This window comes from Montipora capricornis, chromosome 2 (genome assembly GCF_036669925.1).
Source record: "Montipora capricornis isolate CH-2021 chromosome 2, ASM3666992v2, whole genome shotgun sequence".
In the NCBI taxonomy this organism is placed as follows: domain Eukaryota; kingdom Metazoa; phylum Cnidaria; class Anthozoa; order Scleractinia; family Acroporidae; genus Montipora; species Montipora capricornis.
In genome coordinates this window covers 42,007,670-42,028,718 of record NC_090884.1, presented here as the reverse complement: position 1 = coordinate 42,028,718, position 21,049 = coordinate 42,007,670, and the positions used below count along the sequence as shown (strand labels likewise).

The window sequence follows — 21,049 nt, the reverse complement described above, 5'->3', positions numbered from 1 at the left end:
ATGTTATTATTGTAATGCAAGTGAAATAACGTTTGGTAGAAACTGTTGTTATGGAATTAACGGCAAATTGTTGAAAGAAAGGAACTATTGAAAACGTCTCGCTTGAGCAGAACGCATCATCCGGAGTGCTTTTTAAGAAATTCTAGTGCAACTTTAAACCTAAAGAGAATTTAACCTTTTTCCTTTGGAGGTTCAATATTTCACAAGCACAACTTATTCCGGTATAGAACTAAACCGAGTCAGTACTTGGAGCTCATTCTACCGGTGCAGTCTAGTACTTGAGGAGGTCACACGGTTCTCTTGTAAAGGCTCGAACTTGAATAAAATGTTCTCAGTCTGTAATGGTGCAGATCCTAAAAGAGGGGAGGGGGGAGGGCGGTTCTTTGTAGGGTTAGGGTGGTGTGACAATTTGATGCAGTTCGAAAAACTGCTACTGTTCATCATCATGGAAGACAAAGGTATCGGGGCAAAAAGTCAGCCATCTGAATCCCTCGGCAGCGAGAGCCAGTTCTACACCTCAACACTTTCACAGGAAGGTAATTTTGTTACAAGGTGTCGCAATTGTGAGAGATGCCAACAAAGTTCGTTGCGAATAAACTTAAAACGCGGTAAAGGCCTGAAATCTCCTTAGGATCTGATTTTATATGAGATGTCTGACGCAGGTGGCTTTGACAGATGATTTAAATAACTTACAGGTATTGCATTGTTAATGGTACAAACTGACTTGTACTGATCACGTTTACCAGAAGTAACTGTCATTAATTTGAGAAACAAATTTTCTTTTCATAGAGAGCTTGAAGATTCAAAGGATTGGTCGTGCGAACACGTAGCGCCGCATGCGTTGAACCTTTGATATGCTCACAAAAGCCAGTTATGAAAAGCCTTTCACGCCAAGATGTCAAAACCCGCTAAACTGTGGCTGATTTTTATCACATACTAAGGGTTTTGTTTTCTAAAATCTGAATCCCAAATGGCATCTTTTTCTTGATGCATTCATCGATGATTGGTGGATGCTAGCAAGTAACACGTGCTTCGTGTGCTTTCGAGATATTTGAATATGCCTCGCTAACCCTTCATATCTATCGCTTTTTATAGGTGGTGACAGTTTTCGGATCAAAGATCGGCTGATAGCAAACTTCTACTCAAAGGGAAACCTTGTGATTTTACTGAAATTTCGGTCTTACGTACAATAGATATATAACAATGATAGGATCAGAGGAAAACGAGGAATCAAAGGCAATGACTTTGTTTGCCGAAGAATCCTCGAATTGTCGACCGAAGGAGAAGACGATAACTGTGATTGCCTTCTACGTGTTCGGCTTCCTGATATATGCCATTTATTCGCTCATAATATCAGGCGCTCAGGATATTCTTGCCGGGACTTATGTCCCCACATCGGCTGTGTTAATTGCAAACGTTGGACCTTACTTTATAATTACCGTGGTAACGCCTTACTTCATTCAAAAAATCCCGTATTTTCCTCGAGTTCTGGCGATATTTTTTCTGGAGGCCTCTGGACTCACACTGGTCATCGCTACCAAGCACGTCGAGACAAAACTGTTAGGAGTGTCGCTCTCTTCGTTTGGTTTTGGCTTGGGCGAGCTTTCCTTCATTGCTATGACTTCCTTCTACCATGAAACGGCGGTTATCGCTTTCTCAGCCGGTACTGGCACAGGAATATCATTATCACCACTCTATTATACAGGTATTGTAGATTTTGTTAAGAAAAGTATAATTCAAACCCTATCTGAGTTGATAAACGAGGCGAAATGATTATTATGCCCAATCACATTTTACACACAAAATCAAGAAACCCGCTGATAATTTTTTGCCTGACGACTGATCCATATACTTCATCAAGAAATTTTAATCTAAAATTATCCGTGGTATTTTCATCAACTTGATCATTTGGATCTGTTCGCAAATCCCCATCCTATTCTGAGAAAGCAAGTGACTATATTTTTTTTATTATGGGAAGACTTTTTTTGGCAAGGCACGAGTTTAAGGCAGAATTCTTTTTTGGACTCTGTATTCTTGTGTAATTATCACATTTGCAGCGTCGACTAGAGAATACATAGAAACATCTACATTAATTTAAATAAGTTTATACCACAAGACAGCTGATATCGATTTCAAATTTTCGCATTTGTTAATCGTGACAATATAACTCTGCCTAATTTCTTCTCAAGAATAAAGGAAAACTATCAGGCATCTCAACATTTTCCTGCCAAATAGATTTCAGTTCTAAAAAAAATAGTCTTCACACATTTAATTTTGTCAAACACATCGTACGGTTTTGCAAGTTGGGTTGTACAAAACATGTGGGAAGTTGAGGCCCTCCCTGGGGGTTTTGAGGAACAAAAGAAAACGGCTAATTTGAACGGGGGAACAATGTCAAAATATTTTAGGGAACAAGGGAACAAAAACAATTTAAAACAAATTTAGGGATCAAAAAGCAGCCCCCGGAGGGCCCCTTTGTTCTCCAACACTTTGTGTTGTAACAAATTTGAAAAAAGGTGGCACTTTCAACACGTTAGCGCTTAATTGTTGTGAAAGCAGGAGCTCGTCTTTAGCATCGAAAATTTGGTAACCTCATTTCAGTGATCGCTCTCTCAGACCTTCGAAATTTCGGTTGCGTTTCTTTGGGAAAATCCAAATCCGGATTATTGTAATCCAAAAGCGGATTTTGCGTTTCTTTACTAAAATCCGAAAGTGGATTATTGATCCGAAAATTCTACTCTCCGAGTGGATTCAGTAGATCAAATCTGAATCCGGATTTTTAGGATTCATCATCCTTTCGTTTCTTTGGGAGACGGATCTACGTTTGGCCAGCGGTAGTCTTGTGAAAGTACACATTTTTTTCATTTGCATGAATCATGGCGAGCAATCAAGGTGAGTTTTCAGTGCTAATTTTTCATTCGCTGTACCCAAAATGTATAGAAAGTCGTAAATTTCTCGCACAACTTCAATTTGATACAAATTACATTAATCATAACTGGCTCAAAGTGGGCTGTCACCGCAGAAAAAATCCGTTTTCGGATTCTTCGTTTCTTTCGGAACGAAGTATCCGTGTGATCTGAGATCATAAATCCTATCTGAGGGTGTAAATGGGGTTAACCGAGTAGCGACAAAGAGCTACAAAATATTACTGACTACGGACATAACGATGAAAAAATTACCGACTGGCGACAAAATAATTAACTGGGATTTACCGACAACCGACAAAGGTCGAACCTTTTAACCGACAACCGACACAGTACTGAAATTTTAACCGACAACCGACATGTGGACCCCCTCATTCAGACCCTCCTATCTTGGATTCTCCCAAAGAAACGCACCTTTAGATTCAAATCGTCGTCGGTTCTTGTTTAATGCCGCTGTACATTTGACTTCAGGGTACCCACACAATGTGTGTGTGTGTGTAACCGATTGTTATTTTATAGTAAATGTACTGGATTTACCGTTTGCTTCACCTATAACAATATATCGCTAAGTATGTATATCAATCAATGTTAAATAATAGTTGAATTACCTTACCTGTGGTACAGCGTCGTCCTTTTGCCTCAAAAGCGGTTTTTTGAGCGATTTTGAAGGGTTTTGAGTTCGCCGTTTACTGTTCCTAAAAATAGAAGGCCAAGGGAGGAATCCTTGTTTTGAAAGGGCTCCAGGGCCGGAGAAAGTTCCCCCCAGAAAATCTCATCGCTCCGCTTTTAAACTTCGCAGCATTAAGGTCAAACGTTTCACGTGGAATGTTCTGTTCTGTATTGTGTTTCATTGGCCCTTAAAAGCCCTAATGGGGATGTATGTAACTTAACCGGAAAGCTGTGTTAAATTTAGACGGTTGGTTGTAGGTCCCGGATTGTCCCGGGGTATCTGTGGTAAAGGGAGAATAGCGAAAATACGTAATGAATGACCGAATCTCTTTTCTTTTTCCTGTTACCCAGCCATGACAACTTGGGCGTGTGTCTCTCCAGCAGTTGCCATGTCCATTATGGCGTCGAGTTTGGTATTGCTGTTGATTTTCTACTCACTTATGGAAAGAAAACATTCGCAGGGAATAAATCCCAGAACCACCGGGATTACTCGCAAAGATATCCAATATTCGCCCATTGATGAGGACAGACCTATAGCAGAGCTCAAGGACGCCGACCATTTGACTTGGAAGGAAAAGTTGAGTGCCATGAAAACAGTCTGCCCGATCATTTTCTCTATAATCAGCGCGTGGATTGCAGAATATCTTATCATTCAATCTGTCATCACAACAATCGCTTTCCCAAGCGCGCCTTTTCCTCCTCGAGATCATTACCAGTATTACATCTTCATTTTTCTTTTTGGCGAACTATTTGGTAGATCGTATTTAATCGTGCTGTCATATCTGATGCCGAGCTTGGCTCCAAAGCTTGTCATCCACAAGATATGGTTCCTCGCAGCGGCGGAGATGTCTATTTTAGTTTTCTTTCTGTTTGCGGCTTGGTACCGCTTTTTAACTGACATCACAATAGTTTTAGTTTTCGCTTTCATTGGTGGCCTCATAATTGGTGTCATGTACGTGAATATGCTAGCGATTTATTCCGAAATCGAGGAGCCAAAGTCCAGAGAATTTGTTTTAGGATACGCTTCTGCAGCGACTGGGGCTGGAGCAATTACAGCTGGCCTCCTAGGACTGCTTTTCGAGCCTTGGCTACGTCATCATTGTTTAACTGTGGAGACCAATGGCAGCTTCTGTTTTACTCGATCTCAGGCTGGTCGAGGATGCAAATAGGCGTTTTGTAGTTGAAACAAACAATTGTAACAAATAAAAGTAAAAAGTACGAACCAATAAGCGTACAACCCGTTACAATGCAAAAAAATTGTACAACGAATGAATTGCGCGAGGTATAAATTGAATGAAGAATAAATTCTGTTCTTAAAAGTGAATAAAGAGAAAGACAATTAGCTTCCATGTGTTGTGTAGTTGAAATCCACCTAACGTAAAGAATTTTTGTTTGCAAAATCCTTTAACACATTTTCTTTTGTCTTTTGCTAATAAAATTTACGCAAAGACTGCGAACCTGGCATTTGTTTGCTCCAAGGCCGTGCTAATCGGAGGCGTGTGTATATGTTGCGATCGAGATGACACAATATACTGCTTTGCATTGCAATGCATATTGTGATATCATCTTATCAAAAGTCCAAGCTTTCATAAGGCGACAAATTAAAAAAAAAAAATTAACCTAGTTAAAGCGAGATTTCGTCGAAGAATCAGTACAACTTGCTCAATCTTGGTGAGGAGATTATCTCAACAAAAAAAAACCGCTTGCTGTTGGGCAAACTACAAGAAGAAGATTTCTCTTCCGTTTGTGGACTTCCCTAACAACTGGTGGACTGAGCGGCCACCTGTTCAGACCGTCATTGCTTCGTTTTGTTTTTTGCGTGTAAGACGTCAATTATGATCGGAAATTTTTAAAGAAATATTAGATAATTTGTCATCTACCGCTGGTTCTTTCCTTGTTGTCCTCGTAACGTAGCCGAGAGAGAACCTTCCTGTTTCAACTTCCAGCCAGCCGAGACAGGAACACTGGAAGCAAAGATGATTTTCTGACAGAAGACCCACTGCCATCACGACTTGTTTAGATTAATCACTTGTTTGGCTCGCTTCATTGCGACCACCAGGTTGAATAACGTAAGTACACGAATCGTGCTTCAAAATAATCAAAATTTCACTGACGAATATGGAGACATGACGTGAGAGGCCCTTTCTTTCAAGCATTGTCAACTTTTTCGTGAGAAATCCGTGCGCTGTTTCACTTTGATTCTTGACAAAGTCAACTCGATTATCAAGTAAAGGGATCAGAAGTTATTTTGCGAAGATCTTGTCGTCATTATCGCCGATAATCTACCGAGGTCAGTGACTTAAAATGGATGCTCCTTCGGCTATAGGCGAGACTGAAGAAGAAAAGACAACAAATTTAAAAGACCAGGAAATACTAGCTGATGAGCAAAGCGAATCTAAGGAAACACGACCAGACACCACTAAGAAAGAACACATGAAGAACCTCGTTGCTTTTTACGCGTTCGGCGCGCTTATTTATACAGTTTATTCGGTAATAATCTCGGGCGCACAGGACATATTAGCTGGTACATTTATTCCTACCGCGGCTGTGTTGGTGACAAACGTAGGACCTTATTTTCTAGTGACAATGATTGCACCGTATTTTATACACAAGGTGCCTTACGCATTGCGGATAGTGGCGATTTATGCACTTTTTACAGCAGGTCTGTTTATAATTGTCTACGCTAAAGAAGTCTATCTCAAGTTAGTGGGAATCTGTACAACTTCCCTCGGAGCTGGCATTGGGGAGGTTTCATTTTTTACCCTTACGGCTTATTACGAGAAAGTGACAGTTGCTGCATATTCCGCTGGTACAGGCTCAGGATTTATACTAGGTCCTTTGTATTATACAGGTAATAATTTTTCTTAATTGTAAGACATTGGTGCATATGTCGCGAAGGGTTTTTGTGTCTGTTTTCCTTTCTTGAGAAAATCAAATCGTAATTGTAGATTGTACATTCCTCAAGTTTTTCTTAGGTATCTAAATTACAATACAATACAATACATACCTAATAGACCATTTTCGAATTCTCACGGCTGGACTGGATCTAGCATGGAATGGAGGCGAATGCGGACAAATCTTTTCAAATGCAAATTAATTTGCCCGCATTAGCCTGCATTTTATGCTATATCCAGTCCAACCGTTAGAATACGAAACTGGCCTATTGATCGCTCCCCCTAGGGGCTTTTCAGGGCCAATGAAACGACGGATCAGAATAACAACAACAACTGTTAAGAATCCCAACTGGCCGGAGGCAAACCAGTTGGCTATTCACAAGTGCAGCTGGGAAATTGAACCAGGGACAACCAGGATCAAATTCAACGAGTGGTCAGAGCGGGTCATGAACCCGGGATCTCGGGATCTCAAGGCAAGCACCCTATATAAGCACTGAATCACTCTGCCTTCTCTTTGCCCTCGTATTCTTGGTTTTCACTCGCGTGAACAACAGTCCACAATTCCCTGACGTCACAGACTGCTTGCGGCATGGGCCACTTTGGAAAATACCATAATACTCTTTGTTTGTCCTCCCAAATCTTGCGTTAGCATTGGTTTTGTTTTCTCTTGGGAGCGTTGTAAGTCCCAAGAGAAACTGGAAACAATGCTTATGCAAAATTTGGGGGGGACAAACAAAGAGTATTATGGTATTTTCCGAAGTGGCCAATAGATGGTTTTCACCAGACGTCACAGCGACCATGTTGGTGTACAGAACAATAGAGAAAAACGTCTTTTGGGAATTTGACTCTATTATAATGCAAAACATGAGCCATAATTTGCTATTGTTTTGTACACCAACATGGCCGTCTCATCACGTGATTGAAAACCATCTCTTGATTATAGTCCTTTGAATTAATTTGTGACGTCAATCCGGTATTGAACCCATTCCCCTTCATTGCTCAGTTATGGATCAAAGTATGACCACTTTTCCTGTCTTTCAAAGGCGATAAAAAAAGTGAAATTTCAATCAAGAGATTCTTCCTTGTCGCTGACGATATGGGAGAAAAAGACAAAAAGCTGGGCTCCGAGTTTGTAGAAACATTGTTTTCACTCCTGCTTTTCAAGGCAAATTTTGTTTGACGGAGGGGATCTCGTTTTCAAAAACACCTTTTAACTTGCAGCTTCCCCGAGTTGCAAGCGATTCCGGTGATTATTGAATGCATATTTTTATATTTTAGGTCTAACGACATGGAGCTGTGTGTCGCCAAATAACGCAATGATGATAATGGCAGGATCTCCTCTTCTCTACTTGTTATTCTACGCCATTATGGACAAAAGACATTCCTCAAAAACCCGCATTGAATTAGACTTAAAAGAAAGGACACACTCGGATGCAACTTTAAGCTGGAAGGAGAAGATTTCGGCTGCTGGAAAAATACTTCCGTTGGTTTTCGCTCTTTTTGTTTGTTACGTTAGCGAATACGTCATCATCCAAGCTGTCATCACAACAATGGCTTTTCCAAATGCACCCTTTCCCCCGAGAGTTCATTACAGATATTACATTTTTATTTTTCTCAGCGGTGAATTTATAGCGAGGTCGTATCTTGCTGTTATTGCTTCATTGAAACCTAGTCTTGTTAATGTATTTGCTATCCGGAGAATATGGATTTTGTCTCTCATCCTGTTCGGACAGTTAGTATTTTTCACATTGGCTGCGTGGTACAGGTTCTTACATAACGTGTGGATTGTTTTTGTATTAATTTTTGCCGCTGGCCTAGAAGCGGGCGCGGCTTTCACGAACGCCTTTGTCGTGGTTTCTGAGACTGATGCTAGGATTAAGGAATTTGCCATGGGGTTCGCTACCATCGGAATGGGGGGTGGAACTTTCATCGCCGGTGTTGTGGGACTTCTTATGGAGCCTGCCATCAGAGATCACTGTCTGCTCGTCTCAGATGTAGGGGATTACTGTTTTACGAGGCCATTCAGTGGCTGGAATCAAACTATTGGCTGCTGATGAAAAGAAGTAGACATGGGAATAGGATTGGGGATTGGGAATAGTCTATGGAGGCGACAGGGCTGCTGATTTAAGATTAATATTAACAGATTCTGTCTAAATATAAAAACAACTTCATTCGCTAGTAAAACTCTGCATTTAGGAGGAACGACCTACAGGTGGCTCTTTCATACGTGGAACTGAGATTGAGAGAGGCAGTAATGGGAAAGGATTTGCCAGTTTGGTCCAAAATAAATTCGGGTGTGGTTACTATCACAGATTGCACGCCTTTACACAATATTCGCATTGTGTGCTGACAAAACTCCTATTCTGTTGGCCAAGAGCGGTAAATCAGTTGTTAAGACGAACCCTGCAAAATAACGAGATATCTGGCTTACTTTTTCATTTAAAAGAATTAATTTTGTTTTATCGAAAAAATGCAGAATTTGTTTTATTTTTTAGTCGCTTTTTGTAATATCAAAAGGAAGAAGAGTATCGTGAAGTTTGTTTTTCAAATTTTTCCGTATTTCGGCTTGCGCCATATTTAGTCATAGTTAAGATTGATCATGATGTTATAACTATGTTATGTGAATCAATGCATTTGTGTATAGTGAATTCGCTAATGACCTGTTGTTGAATTATAAAATGCAATGTTCCGAAACACGCTCTGGTCTTACTGGTTTAAATTATGAGATCTGGCAAAATTGACACCTTCTGATGTGACAGTAATATAAAACGCGAATTTTTTTTTTAAATCTCGTAAAATTATACTGAAAGTAGAATGTTTATGAACATAGTTTCACTTTTCTTGCCACTAATGGCATCAAGTAGTTCAAAAACGATTGAAGAACAAGTGGTATCAAGAAGTTCAAGAACGATTGCACTTTAAAAAGTTTTAAATCTTTAATTCAGATCATAGGTACCTGTTATACTGAGCTACAGGAGACTCAAGCCATTGAACAAGAAAACTCTGATGCTGCGTCCGTTTGCATGGAACGCCAAAGTGGACATAAATGCTAACAAACTCGTTCCCAGGGTCTCTCTTGTCTGCCTCCTTTTGTCGTTGAGGAGAAACGACAATGGAGGCAGAGGAGAGAGACCCTGGAAACGAGGTCGAAACGTTAGCTGAAGAAAATGCTTTCTAGTTCTCAACTCAAGAGTTTTGTCCTAAAATTACAACTGGTAACTTGATAAAATATTTATACTTATTTTTTGTATTTTTTTTCCAATGTTAAAAAATGCATGCTGATTGCTAATGGGGAAATTTATTAGGAGTTGCAATCCATAAAAGATTACGTCCTGATTGCGAAAAAACAACGAGTTCTCATTGCTATGCCAGTTATTCCCTTTTCAAAATTTACACGCTGAAAAAAAAAACCCTGCTAATTGACGTCAAATACAGGTCTTAATCGTCCGGCCACTGGCGCAAATAGCGAGGTGAGCGAATCACAATCAGCCGCTCCACCTATGACTATGAATCACGAACTGCAAAGACTTTTCCCATTTGTAAATTAGAAAGCATTTATTGCAATTAGCATTTTATGTCCACTTTGGGGCTCCATAATAACTGGCATACCAATGAGAACTCCTAATCAATTACTCCATTAGAATGCTTTTTTTTTAGGCAATCAGCACGCACTTTTTAATATTGGAAAAGAATTACAATCAAAGTGCCACTGTCGTTACTCGTGGATATGAAAGTTACCGCGATTGTTTAAAATTGACAGGCTGAAGTTTTCTTTATGCATTAGCATTGATAGTTGGATAATTGTGTAACAGCACGGTGGGCTCTCATATGCAACTAGATACCCAAAATAATGCATGTACGTTAGGTAATCCCCTTTGCTGGAATTTAACCCTGTGAAATAAGTATACTATTTCTCCGATAGGAATAAGATTACTCGTTAACACATCCTCTATAAAGAGCTGTACCATGTGTTCAAAGTTCGTTGCACAGATGACAGGGTAATTTTGAATAATGTCTGATTTTTGTTGCCAGGTCATATTGTTAATGTCATCAGGTTTAGCAAGTAGAACAGATCCATTCAGTAATATTAACACTTTTTGTGCCAGTTATACATTCCTCCAACAAACCTTGCGAATATCTATCACTATATTTGATACTGTTACACTTAGAAACAGATGATCTGAACCATAACTGATCACAACAAGTGCATTATATTCAGGGCCCTGTGTTATCTTATCACGAAAAAGACTGAATCACTTTTGACATGGAATGTTTAATAGAGTCTTGACCTTGACAAATTTCAGTTTGGTTTAGCCTTAAGCTCTGCATAGCTTTCCTTAAAATATTTTTATGGTTTTATGCTTTTCTGTTTAGGTCCCTGATATGTTCTTGATTGCTTTTCTTTTCCTATTCCCTTGCTGCTTTAATATTTCAGATCTGTTTTGGCGTTTTGCATTGTTTTTCTTTTTTCTGAACTCTTCAAGTGATTTTGTCTCTTCCGCTTGATAGATTCTCTCATATAAGCTCTTTTTTGCCACTGCTAAATGTAGAAATTATTACGGACACTCACATCATTTTTGGCCATCGTTAATTAATCGATTACTACCAGGCTCTGAATAATATTATTGTTGACATTGGTAACACCGCTGATTTCATAACCTGAAATACTGTCATTGTAATAATGTAACTGAAATGCTGAAACATAGTGTCTTCCATCTAGATGTCCAGTGTTCACAGTAGTTCCCTGTTGTCCGCTTATATGACTGATAACAGTTACTGGTGCCCACCCCTCAATGGATTCATTTATACGTATAGAAACATTTAATACATCGCAAACTGCTTGCACAATAAGTGCATCACACCATGTATGTTGCTGTGACAACAAATGCACAATTGCTCTGTAATGGGTCCAATAAATTTTTGACGGTTGTTTCTGATGGATTCAACTCCAGCAGCACGGACATTTATGTGACAGGAAAGATCATTGTATAACTGGTGGGCAACAGAAGAAAAGAAGCATGAACCATCTGAGGTACATTCTAGTGCCTTCAATCCTTTTTGAGCTAATCGAGCCTGCAACAGTACTATACAAGGATTTCTCAGTATTGTATGTGCTGTAAGTTGTGCTGTATGTGTACTCGTTCCATGAGCAACAGGGCCTGGGTTCGATTCAATATCAATAGCTTTCTCTTGATAGACAATAATTCTCATTTTGTTGGTTCAATTTTGTCGAATGCGTAGTAGCAGATTGATCTTGTGTTTAGCAGTCCTGCGGATAATAAGATAAAAATGAAGATTAGAATCTCCTACTCTCGAAGATTGTTATGTCTGAGTTGCGGTCTAGGTATAGAGATATAATATTTTCCAAAAGCAAGAGATAAACACTTTCTCAACTCAGAAGAGCTCAGTCCTTATTTAAATAATGCACCATACACTTTCTAATAACCTTGTCTTTCTGAAACAAGCTCGACGTTTTCTTGTAAGGAATTAATCCTGGAAGGTTCTCTGTCCCGGAGAGCATGTACATGTACTGCCTCAGCCCTTGCTCTATCGCAGGAGATTGGTACGGATTTCTCATCAGTTTTCGTTACATAATCAGTGACTGAGTCTTTCAACAGTTCTTCATTATGATCCACCACACAAGTACTAGTGTCTGGAAGCATGGATTGCTTGGTTGCGTCACTGTTTTTCATTTCACGGATGTTGTTCGAGTTGTATTCATGTGGCTTTGATGGTATAGCTTGCAAAACTTCGTGATAGCTTCGATGTTACTCTCCAAATGACAGTCACCTTCCAAATGGAATTTATTTATCCCCCGTGAGCTTAGGGGATGAACAGGCACTGCCTTCCCACCATGTGCCTGTCGATTCCATTTCTACACGTATTAAAGTCTTCGCGTTGGTCAGTGAAAGGCGGTGCACAATGAATTGCACCAATCTGTACTTGTTCAGAATATTTTGCTTCACCTTCGAAGAAAGCCATTTCTTTAATTCTTCCGTTTCTTGCTTCTAAATGCAGCGGAAGGTGCTCAAACACTTACCGTAAGTATAAAAGCGACATACAGCAATGGCGGCGCACAACCACGCGAACAGGAAGTCACAGCTTTCTAACTGTGTTGTGATTATCCATCCTGATTGGCTTATTAGATCGAACTTCCGGTTACGCAAGAGTGACGCATTTGCATAAAGAACCTCACCAAAACTCGTGGATATATCCACGAGTAAAAAAGAGCATAAATATTTTACCAAGTTACCATAACTTGGCGCTCTATTTTGCACACCCTGTTGCATCTCGTTGCGTGTTGTCGCGAGTTGTTGCGCGAAGTTTAAAACTGGTCAAACTTTTGAGCCAACAACGTACCAACATTTCTTTGTTCCGTGATCGCCGAAGCGTGGCGCAACAATATTGGATCCGTTTGTTCAGCTCTTCCAACATTGGCCACGCACACGCATTGCATCATGTTGTCTCCACGGAGATAGCAACGCAATTGACATGTTGAAAAGAAGACGGCAGCCGAATTTTGTAAGTTTACAAAGTCATATGGGCCGTATCCTCCCCATAATACACTGCACGTCCTTACATTCTTGGGAACTGTTGCGTTAGTTTGCACACAACTGACAACACCATCTATATAACATCTGCAGAACCAACAACTCCCAACAACTGGGAGTTGTTGCATCCGTTTCCACGGGGTTTGACATATAGCTGTTTTCAATGGAGTGTCTAAAGTAATAAGAGTATTACTTTGGTTTTGCATTTCTTCACTCAGTGATTGGTTCAAAGTTCTCCCGCCACTTTTTCAGCCAATCAGAAGTGAAACTAAAACCAATCGTGGCTCGCGCGTGCACATGGTCTCTCGCTTTGTGTCGCTAAGAGTAATTTCTTCTAGTTTTGATTTGATTCCTGGATTGTATCCGTAGATTTTGATTGGACTAAGTAAGTACTTTGGTTTTGGTTTTACGACACTCGTTTGAAAACCGTTCTATAGAGGTGCATCATTTTTGTAAACATAAATGTATAAGGAAATGAAGTGATTGTCCACAATGTGAGTAGCCAGCACGTTTGTCGCTTTCATTGGTTTTGTTGCAATCCCTTGAACGAGAGGTAAACGGCCGTCGAAATTGCCTAACGACGAAACCACGAAAGGAAAAGCTGCCAAAAGATTCATTCATGCAGGCTGGACTGTCTCCTACCAGTATTTATAATTTGTTTGTAGCTTTTCTACATATAACTAATTTGATTATTTCGACGAGTATAACGAATGCAAAACTTAATATTTGCATTACAGTAACCTTCCTCTAATTCACCGACACAAATGAATACTTAAGCCGTACTTCAAAGACTTTGATGTCTTTTGTTCCTGTGTTTGCTTGAAGTAACAGCAGGCAATTCAAACCTGAAAACTACATTAACATCTTCAAATAAACGAAGATATATTCAACAACGTATTAACATATGAAAGGATCGAAGAGATTTATGGATTAAATGGCTGGCTCGCAGAAATTGAGCTGTAACTCAAATAATCAACTGCAATATCAAACGAAGTACATGCCATCATCCAATTTCAGGAATGCATCAAACAAGTAAGGATAGTGACTGAAATCTTAAAACATAAAATAATTTGGTTTAATTGAAAACAAAATGGCAAGTGTCCGCTGCAGTACATTGTAAAGCAGATCATATTTGTTGTGCTGAGCGGATCTTGCAAGATACTGATTCAAGAGAGAAAACTTTAACGTGGCATCAAGCACGACTTAGGTGAGACGAAAAGAAAATGTTAATGAAATTGCACATAGTAATTATAACTATAATCCGGTTATCCTCCAAATGCTGGTTTGAGAGCGTTCATGCTCGATACAAGGAAAGCCGTTTCTGAGTAAAAGTTATGTTTAAGGATGCCAAACTAGGCTGGGTAGAATAACAAGTCGATGGCATTTTCAAATATAGGTATCTTCTTCCTATTTATCTCCGATGACTAATGTTAAAACAATATCACGAAATAATAGAAAATCAGCATTGCCATAGTCGCGACCCTGGATCGCGATGCGGAGGTCTCGACAAATCATCGCACTTAATATTTAGTGTACCGATTTGACTTGTTGAGAAGGGATCTCGGCAAAACTTCTAGTTCAACTCGAGCTGCAACCATGTCGTCGAGACTCAAGTTATTAGGACTGGTTAATATTAAGTTCTACGCAAAATATTGCATTTCTACAACGAGAACGATAACAACAAATAGCTACGGCAATGTTATCAACCCTAACAATTACTGCATATTTACAGTATTCAAAATGGAAGAAGAAGAAGACGATCAAGACAGTAGTTTTGATGAGCCCCATGCGGAAGAACCCATCAAAGTCTCTGTGACGTTCAAGTCCCGAAATCAAGAAGCGGAAGTCAAACTCCTTGACAACAGTGAGAGCTCTCGTAGTGTGCATAGAGACGAGTCCCCTTCAGGAAACCCCTCGAAGCTTAATGCTTCATGTCAGGATCGGGAGACAAAGGATACTCGCCTTGCAGTTAATCAACATGAGTCCTCAATTCCCTCCCATATCGACACAGGAAAAGACAAGAAAAGAGTCCGTGAAGAGGACGCCCTTAAGGTACATTCTTCTTCCCATAAGCGATCAATTCACTTCACAATAAAATCGAACTAGTAATTAAATGATCAGTTGAGGGCCGGAAGGAATTTCTCTGTAGTTTATAAAATTGTTCATTAGTAGTATATTTTTGATCTCGCTCCACTGGAAAAATTAACCAATGCCAGGCATTTAACAATTACGATAATTTGCGTCCATTTTGAAAACAATATAAACCAATGGGCCATTTCCGAGTTGCTGTTTGTCTCGGTTTCGAAGTAAGTCTTGGTTTGCATAAGAATACGCAACTCATTTCCATTTGAATGGTTTGCACCAGGACTCGCTTTAAAACTGGGGCATGCAGCAGCTCGGAAATGGGCTATTATGAGCAACCGATGCTCTCTGAGTTGCTCGCGCAAGTATTTTGATTCTCATGTAATGAAAAGTCTAATCAAACTATACTTTTTATGCGCGAATGTTTCTGCGCAATACCAATGGCAAGCTCCATGATATTTTGAAATCTGATTGCTTTGTTTGATCGTTACATCTGTGGTGATCGGCTGAAGGCTATGAGAGATGCTGGTTTCGGTTTCAACAAACTCAAAGAAGAATGCTAATTCGGTACTGCGATTTTAGCCCAGTAATACATACTTTAATTAATATAACGCTCAAATAAATACTGACTCTAAAAGACTAAATCAGAATAATGGCAGCTCAACTGTTCTTCCAGTCTCGTGTACCTCTTTATATCACACTCTTTTTCTGATCTCATTTTAAGCTTATATTTGCCAGTGGTAACTTCATGACGAAAAGGACAAGAAATTGTTACAATCCTACTCTCTATCTCTCTCTCTCTCTCTTTTTTTTGTTGTTTCAATCAGGGCTGGCAAGGTTACAGTAACAATATTTACATCAAACCAATCACAGTGAACAATATGTCTCGTGACACGCGTCCCTATTCATCCAGTGGGAAGCCACAGCGGAAACTTACGACCGAAGATTTGAGAAAGCAAATACGTCTCCGCGAGGCCAACAGTTGGGTCGAAAACTATAACGAAACACTTCGAAGAACAGGATCTTTGCGAAAAAACAGTAAGGTGTGTAAGGAAGAAAAGCAGGAGGCGACCAGAAAATTTCCAAAACAGACAAAGGAAAAAGAGAGGACAGATCAAAGTAAAAGAACTACCAAAATTAAAAAGGTTTTGCCTGCAGAACATGGGCTGCGAGTTTTCTGTCGAAGAGAGGCGATGAAAAGAAAAGCGGAGGGCTCGTTTGCATGTTCGTTCGGCAATACGCGGAGAAATTGAATTCCTCTGCCTTTATCTCAGATAAAGGCTCATCCAGCGCTAAAACGGGAATGGAGGGAAGGGCAGCTCAAGGTACAGATTCAGATAGAGTACATGGACAAAATACTTCTACAAAAATAACTAAATTAGTAATCGATCTGAAAGGGAAAACTTCCTTTGATCAAAACAAAGAAACAGGGGAGCCGAAATTCAAAAATGGAACAAAAAGCATCCATGGATGTTTTTGCGGAAAGAAGGTGATGCGAGACGACATAATGAAGCGCTCTCAGAGCACAGCGTCGATTAGCAGGCTTCGCTTCAACAGATCAAAAAGTATGGTGGCATTGCCAGTTAGGCAGTTTCCTCCAATTAATCCACTACAGGCGTTCAAAAAGCCATACGTCCCGGTAAGAGAAACCCGTAGCGTTTTACTGACTCGTAGGCCACACACTGTGGACACGGCATGTCTCGCAAAAGAACTGATGTTGGTTAATGGTCATTATAACTTGCCAGATTATGTAATAGAAAACCATTATATCAATGGATGCTGTGTCCAAGGGATACCTTGGAAATCAATGGAAACTGTAAACAAGGGAAAGCAAGTGGTTCCTTGGGCTGATTTTAAAAATGGAAAATCACTTGACGACGTAATGGACAATTCGTCTCCAAGGAAAAAAGCAGATCGTGATGGCACGCGGATTTTCGGGGGAACTTTTCATGAACAGGAAATAACGAAAAGGAAGGAGAGGACCATCCAAGAAAGGAATGTAGCAGTGCGAAAGTCAAAGAGTGATTTATGTCGAAATAAGGAATCATTGCGAAGAAGGATTTGCGAAAACAAAGACGTCTTTCGGATTTCAAAGGCAAACAGACAACTTGCCAGCAGAACTAGTACTCCACCACACTCAACCAGTGACGAGAATAACGATTCTGATTCAAACGACACTGGTTTGGGAACTGAGATTGAATACACTGTTGACGGTTCGGCTAAAATTGATGTTTATCTTCAACCAAGAGGCAACAGTTGTCATTAACAACATTTCTTTACATTTTCGGTTCTCACGCGAGACCCCGCCTCGAATTCCGATAGGCCTTTTGCAACAATTGGTCACATGACTCATAATTGTTGAACTTGAAGCTAAGCTCGGGCTTTCTAAGTTCCAGAAATGGAAGGACCGTTTTGGACTGAGCCAGAATACAAATTTTCAGAGAAATAACACTTAAGGTATAGATTTTATGATCATTTAAACACTCGAGAATTCCATACTTTTGTTTACGAACGAAAAGCTTTTGCCCTACATTTCTCCATGATTAAGCGCCAAAAACAGAGCTAAGATTCCTATTCTCACCAAGGGTCAAATAAGCGAGAATAAATGTGCAAGAGTGGAAATTTCCAGACTGTCGATCCGCGAAAAAAAGTTTGAAAACTTAGGAAAATACAAGGATTTGTATGAATTTATTGAAGCGTGACTGGAGGGCAAATCCTTATACTTTCTTTCAACTGTAAAAACGCCAGTTTAACATGATATACTTAAAAATCGGCGTGGTAGCATATTTTAAGCTGCTTTTTTTACCTCTGGAAAAATAATTTTATGTACTCGGCAGAATCATCGTGTTTGTGAAAAAGAGGTCACGTGACCAATTGTTGGAGAAGAAAACCTATTATTGAGTCTCAATGGACTCTCAACTGAATCCGAGAAGCAGCAGCCGTGTTGGTGTCTTAAACTCGTCACCTCGAAAGTAAGCTCTTATCTTAATATGCCTTTAGTCATCAGTCTTCGTTCGTTTTCCATTAAAAGTAAACAGTATTTGATGATGTGCGTGCAAGCCAATGACTCATTTAAACTACATTCCATCCGCTCAAAGAATCCGTCTCGAAGGCCTCTTTTAGGAGTCAATGCTTTAAAATTTATTTAATAGCTGCTCTTCCAAAGATTAGTCTCATCTAATTCTTTCCCACGAAAAATAAATATCACTGCGTTCTTATCCGCTACGTTCAACCGAACGTAAATTACTTTTCCATTTTAAACTGAGCACGATCGCCAACATAACCGCGGCTGGATGGTTGGCTAAGGTGATCCAACCATGCAACGCGAGAATTCTTTTAACTTGTTTTTCCTTTCTCCTCTAACCAGGAGGAAAGTTAACCCTTAAAACTGAAGGGGATCCAGCAGTTGAGAATCGGACGGTTCTTGTTCATATGGGTTATTGACCAAACGTGAGGTCAAGATGGCTGGATATTAACCAAGTTCTTTTTTTGCTTGTTTATTTCGTTTCGGTCCATAAACACGCAAAAAAAGTTTATAGTGTTTTTTCTTTCCTTCTTTTTACATATATTTTATTTCGGGGTCCGCAGTAATTGGCTACTCAGCAGTTGCGATGTTCCTGACAACTGATTGTACATTTTGTTTTTGTTCTTTTTTTTGGTATCATAAAGACAAAGCCAACCAGCCATCTTGACCGAACAAGCTTGGTCAATAAAGGATTTATTATAGGGAATAAAACACCAAAAAATGATCTTTGATCTTGCAGGACCAAGCGAGAAATGATCCCGAGCGGGCAAGATAGCTCTATCTTGAATTGCCCGCTCGGGTAGCCAATCAAAGCGCGGAATTTGATTCATCTTGCCCGCTCACGGAGCTAATCATATAATAATGAGCAAAATTAAATCAGTTTAAGAAGATCGAGGCATATCCTTTTTCAGATGATCGTGGGAAGCGAAACAAACATCTGCGCGGACACTAGAACGACAGGAATCATTTCGTGTCGACCTGCGATGGAATGCAGCCCATCAGTTTTCGGTATTATTCATCTTTAGGACGGCTACTGCTAGGTTTTTGCGGAAAATAAAATCATAGCGGTATTTTATTCCTTGGACAATCCATAATTCTGCATTAAGCACAAGCAATCCCTCGTGTGGTTTCTTGGTTACAGACCAATAAGAGGCGTTGTGTTCACCAGGCCCCAATCTGATTGGCCATAATTTGGCGGGACCCGTGTTCTACATTTAGATAATACGGTAAAGCGATTGGCCAAGGCCAAATGAGAGAGATCAACACTTCTGTGTTATTGACTTCTGCTTAAGGCCTCAAACACCTAAGTTATCCAATCAAAGAATCTTCAGAGGCACGTGACGCCTAACGGCGTGCAAAAAGGCAATACGCAAAGCTATAAAGCCTTTAAAATATTGCATCACCTAAGTATACAGTATACCAGCGGAAAATACATTTCGAAATCTCTTATTACGAAGCGGCGAAATCTTCTACAAAACTTCTGTCGTCAAAAATGTCAAGGGTTCTGCGACCAAAAGTTTATAGTCACTTTGAAAACAAGTTAATTGAATCAGATTATAGATTATCCACATTCAAACGTCCAAAAAAGTTAACTAATGGTCTGATCTCCAACTCTTGAACAACCTTTTGTCATATAATACATTCCTGAGTCATTGCTATAGACGCCTCAACAAAACACTTGATTGTTCTGACCTGGCAACACCGATACCGTGTCACATTAGACGAAACAGGATCATTTAAATTCTGATCTTTCATTAAGTAAAGTAAAGTAAAGTCAAATTATTTAACGTCGGTAGTCCCTTCAGTTATGAAACTGGAATCAATGAAAGCCGACGATGCGCCTTTTACCCCCCTCCCTCTGTCAGTGCTCCGTTTCACGGATACTTTAAAGCTATAGCTACACGGGTCAGAGGAAAGTGGAAACAGACGTGGAAGTCACTGAGATTCGAACTGGGGACCCCTTGCTCCGAAAGTCGCGCTCAAGCCAACTGAGCTACGCCTGCAAATGTTGGTTTTTGAGAAGAGGGGAAAACCGGAGTACCAGGGGAAAAACCTCTCGGAGCAGAGTAGAGAACCAACAAATTCAACACACATATGGCGTACAATCCGGGAATCGATCCTAGGCCACATTGGTGGAGGCGAGTGCTCTCATCACTACGCCAGCCCTGCTCCCCTCTGATGCAACCCATCTGTATTGTTGTACGTCTGATTAAACTTTCGATTCACTAAAAGTTGGTGCACCTTTAGTTGCCTCAAATAGTCTCATGGTTTGCAACATCTCCTCCTCAGGCAGTTTTCTTCTCGGTGTTTCACTCCTTAACCGCGCATCATACCATCCGGTTACGTCTATTCCCGTCACCAGAGCCTCGGATCTTATGTCTGCGCATGACTCGAGGCTCTGGGAAACTTTATGACGGAGAACATGCTCCGTAGGGTTGTAATAGCCAAACAATAGCCATTTGAACCTTACGGCGCCTGCTCACTGCTCGTGCAAAGATGAATGCACCAATCAGAGACGCTACTCGTTGTTCTTCAAGAAATAAAAATGAGAAGAATGAGAAAATACTTTGTTTCAGGGGTTCCCCAGAGCTCTACTCTCCCTCAGTCATGCCCAATTAATAGAGAAGAACTCTGAGGTCAAGATTGCAGTTACGTCAAGTTAACAATGTGAAACCCGACCTTCATTTCGATTCACTTGTCCATTGCTTGGCCAATCCAGGGAGGGACATCAGAATATTCCTTCAACTATATCACAATCTGCTGTACAGTTCTTTGTTAGGGAAATGTTCCATTGCAAAAAAAAAAGCGAGGTCATCAAAGAAATAGACACATGACAGGCAGTGTGGCCCAGTGGTTAGGGCGCTTGCCTTGAGATCCGGAGATCTTGGGTTCAAGACCCGCTCT

At 40.2% G+C, this 21,049-nt stretch overlaps 2 protein-coding genes and 1 pseudogene across 2 annotated transcripts; all 3 read left to right on the top strand.

Moving 5' to 3' along the window:
• Nucleotides 1–459: 459 nt before the first annotated feature.
• On the top strand, nucleotides 460–4,920 carry LOC138038013 (uncharacterized). The gene is made up of 3 exons (XM_068883836.1): nucleotides 460–695; nucleotides 1,096–1,705; nucleotides 3,945–4,920. Exons 2-3 carry the CDS (start codon nucleotides 1,204–1,206, stop codon nucleotides 4,760–4,762), a joined length of 1,320 nt encoding a protein of 439 aa, XP_068739937.1. The 5' UTR covers nucleotides 460–695; nucleotides 1,096–1,203; the 3' UTR covers nucleotides 4,763–4,920.
• A 512-nt stretch (nucleotides 4,921–5,432) lies between these two features.
• LOC138038012 (uncharacterized) lies at nucleotides 5,433–9,135 on the top strand. Its single transcript, XM_068883835.1, has 2 exons — nucleotides 5,433–6,444; nucleotides 7,766–9,135. The coding sequence occupies exons 1-2, from the start codon at nucleotides 5,898–5,900 to the stop codon at nucleotides 8,539–8,541; spliced, it is 1,323 nt and encodes a 440-aa protein (XP_068739936.1). The 5' UTR covers nucleotides 5,433–5,897; the 3' UTR covers nucleotides 8,542–9,135.
• A 5,416-nt stretch (nucleotides 9,136–14,551) lies between these two features.
• Nucleotides 14,552–18,352, top strand: LOC138038010 (uncharacterized; annotated as a pseudogene).
• Nucleotides 18,353–21,049: the final 2,697 nt, after the last annotated feature.

Excerpts from the sequence above, each read along its gene's own strand:
- LOC138038013 (XM_068883836.1), top strand. The coding sequence starts at position 1,204 with ATGATAGGATCAGAGGAAAACGAGGAATCAAAGGCAATGACTTTGTTT. Across the intron at positions 1,706-3,944 it reads ATCACCACTCTATTATACAG|CCATGACAACTTGGGCGTGT; the intron begins GTATTGTAGATT and ends CCTGTTACCCAG.
- LOC138038012 (XM_068883835.1), top strand. The coding sequence starts at position 5,898 with ATGGATGCTCCTTCGGCTATAGGCGAGACTGAAGAAGAAAAGACAACA. Across the intron at positions 6,445-7,765 it reads AGGTCCTTTGTATTATACAG|GTCTAACGACATGGAGCTGT; the intron begins GTAATAATTTTT and ends TTTATATTTTAG.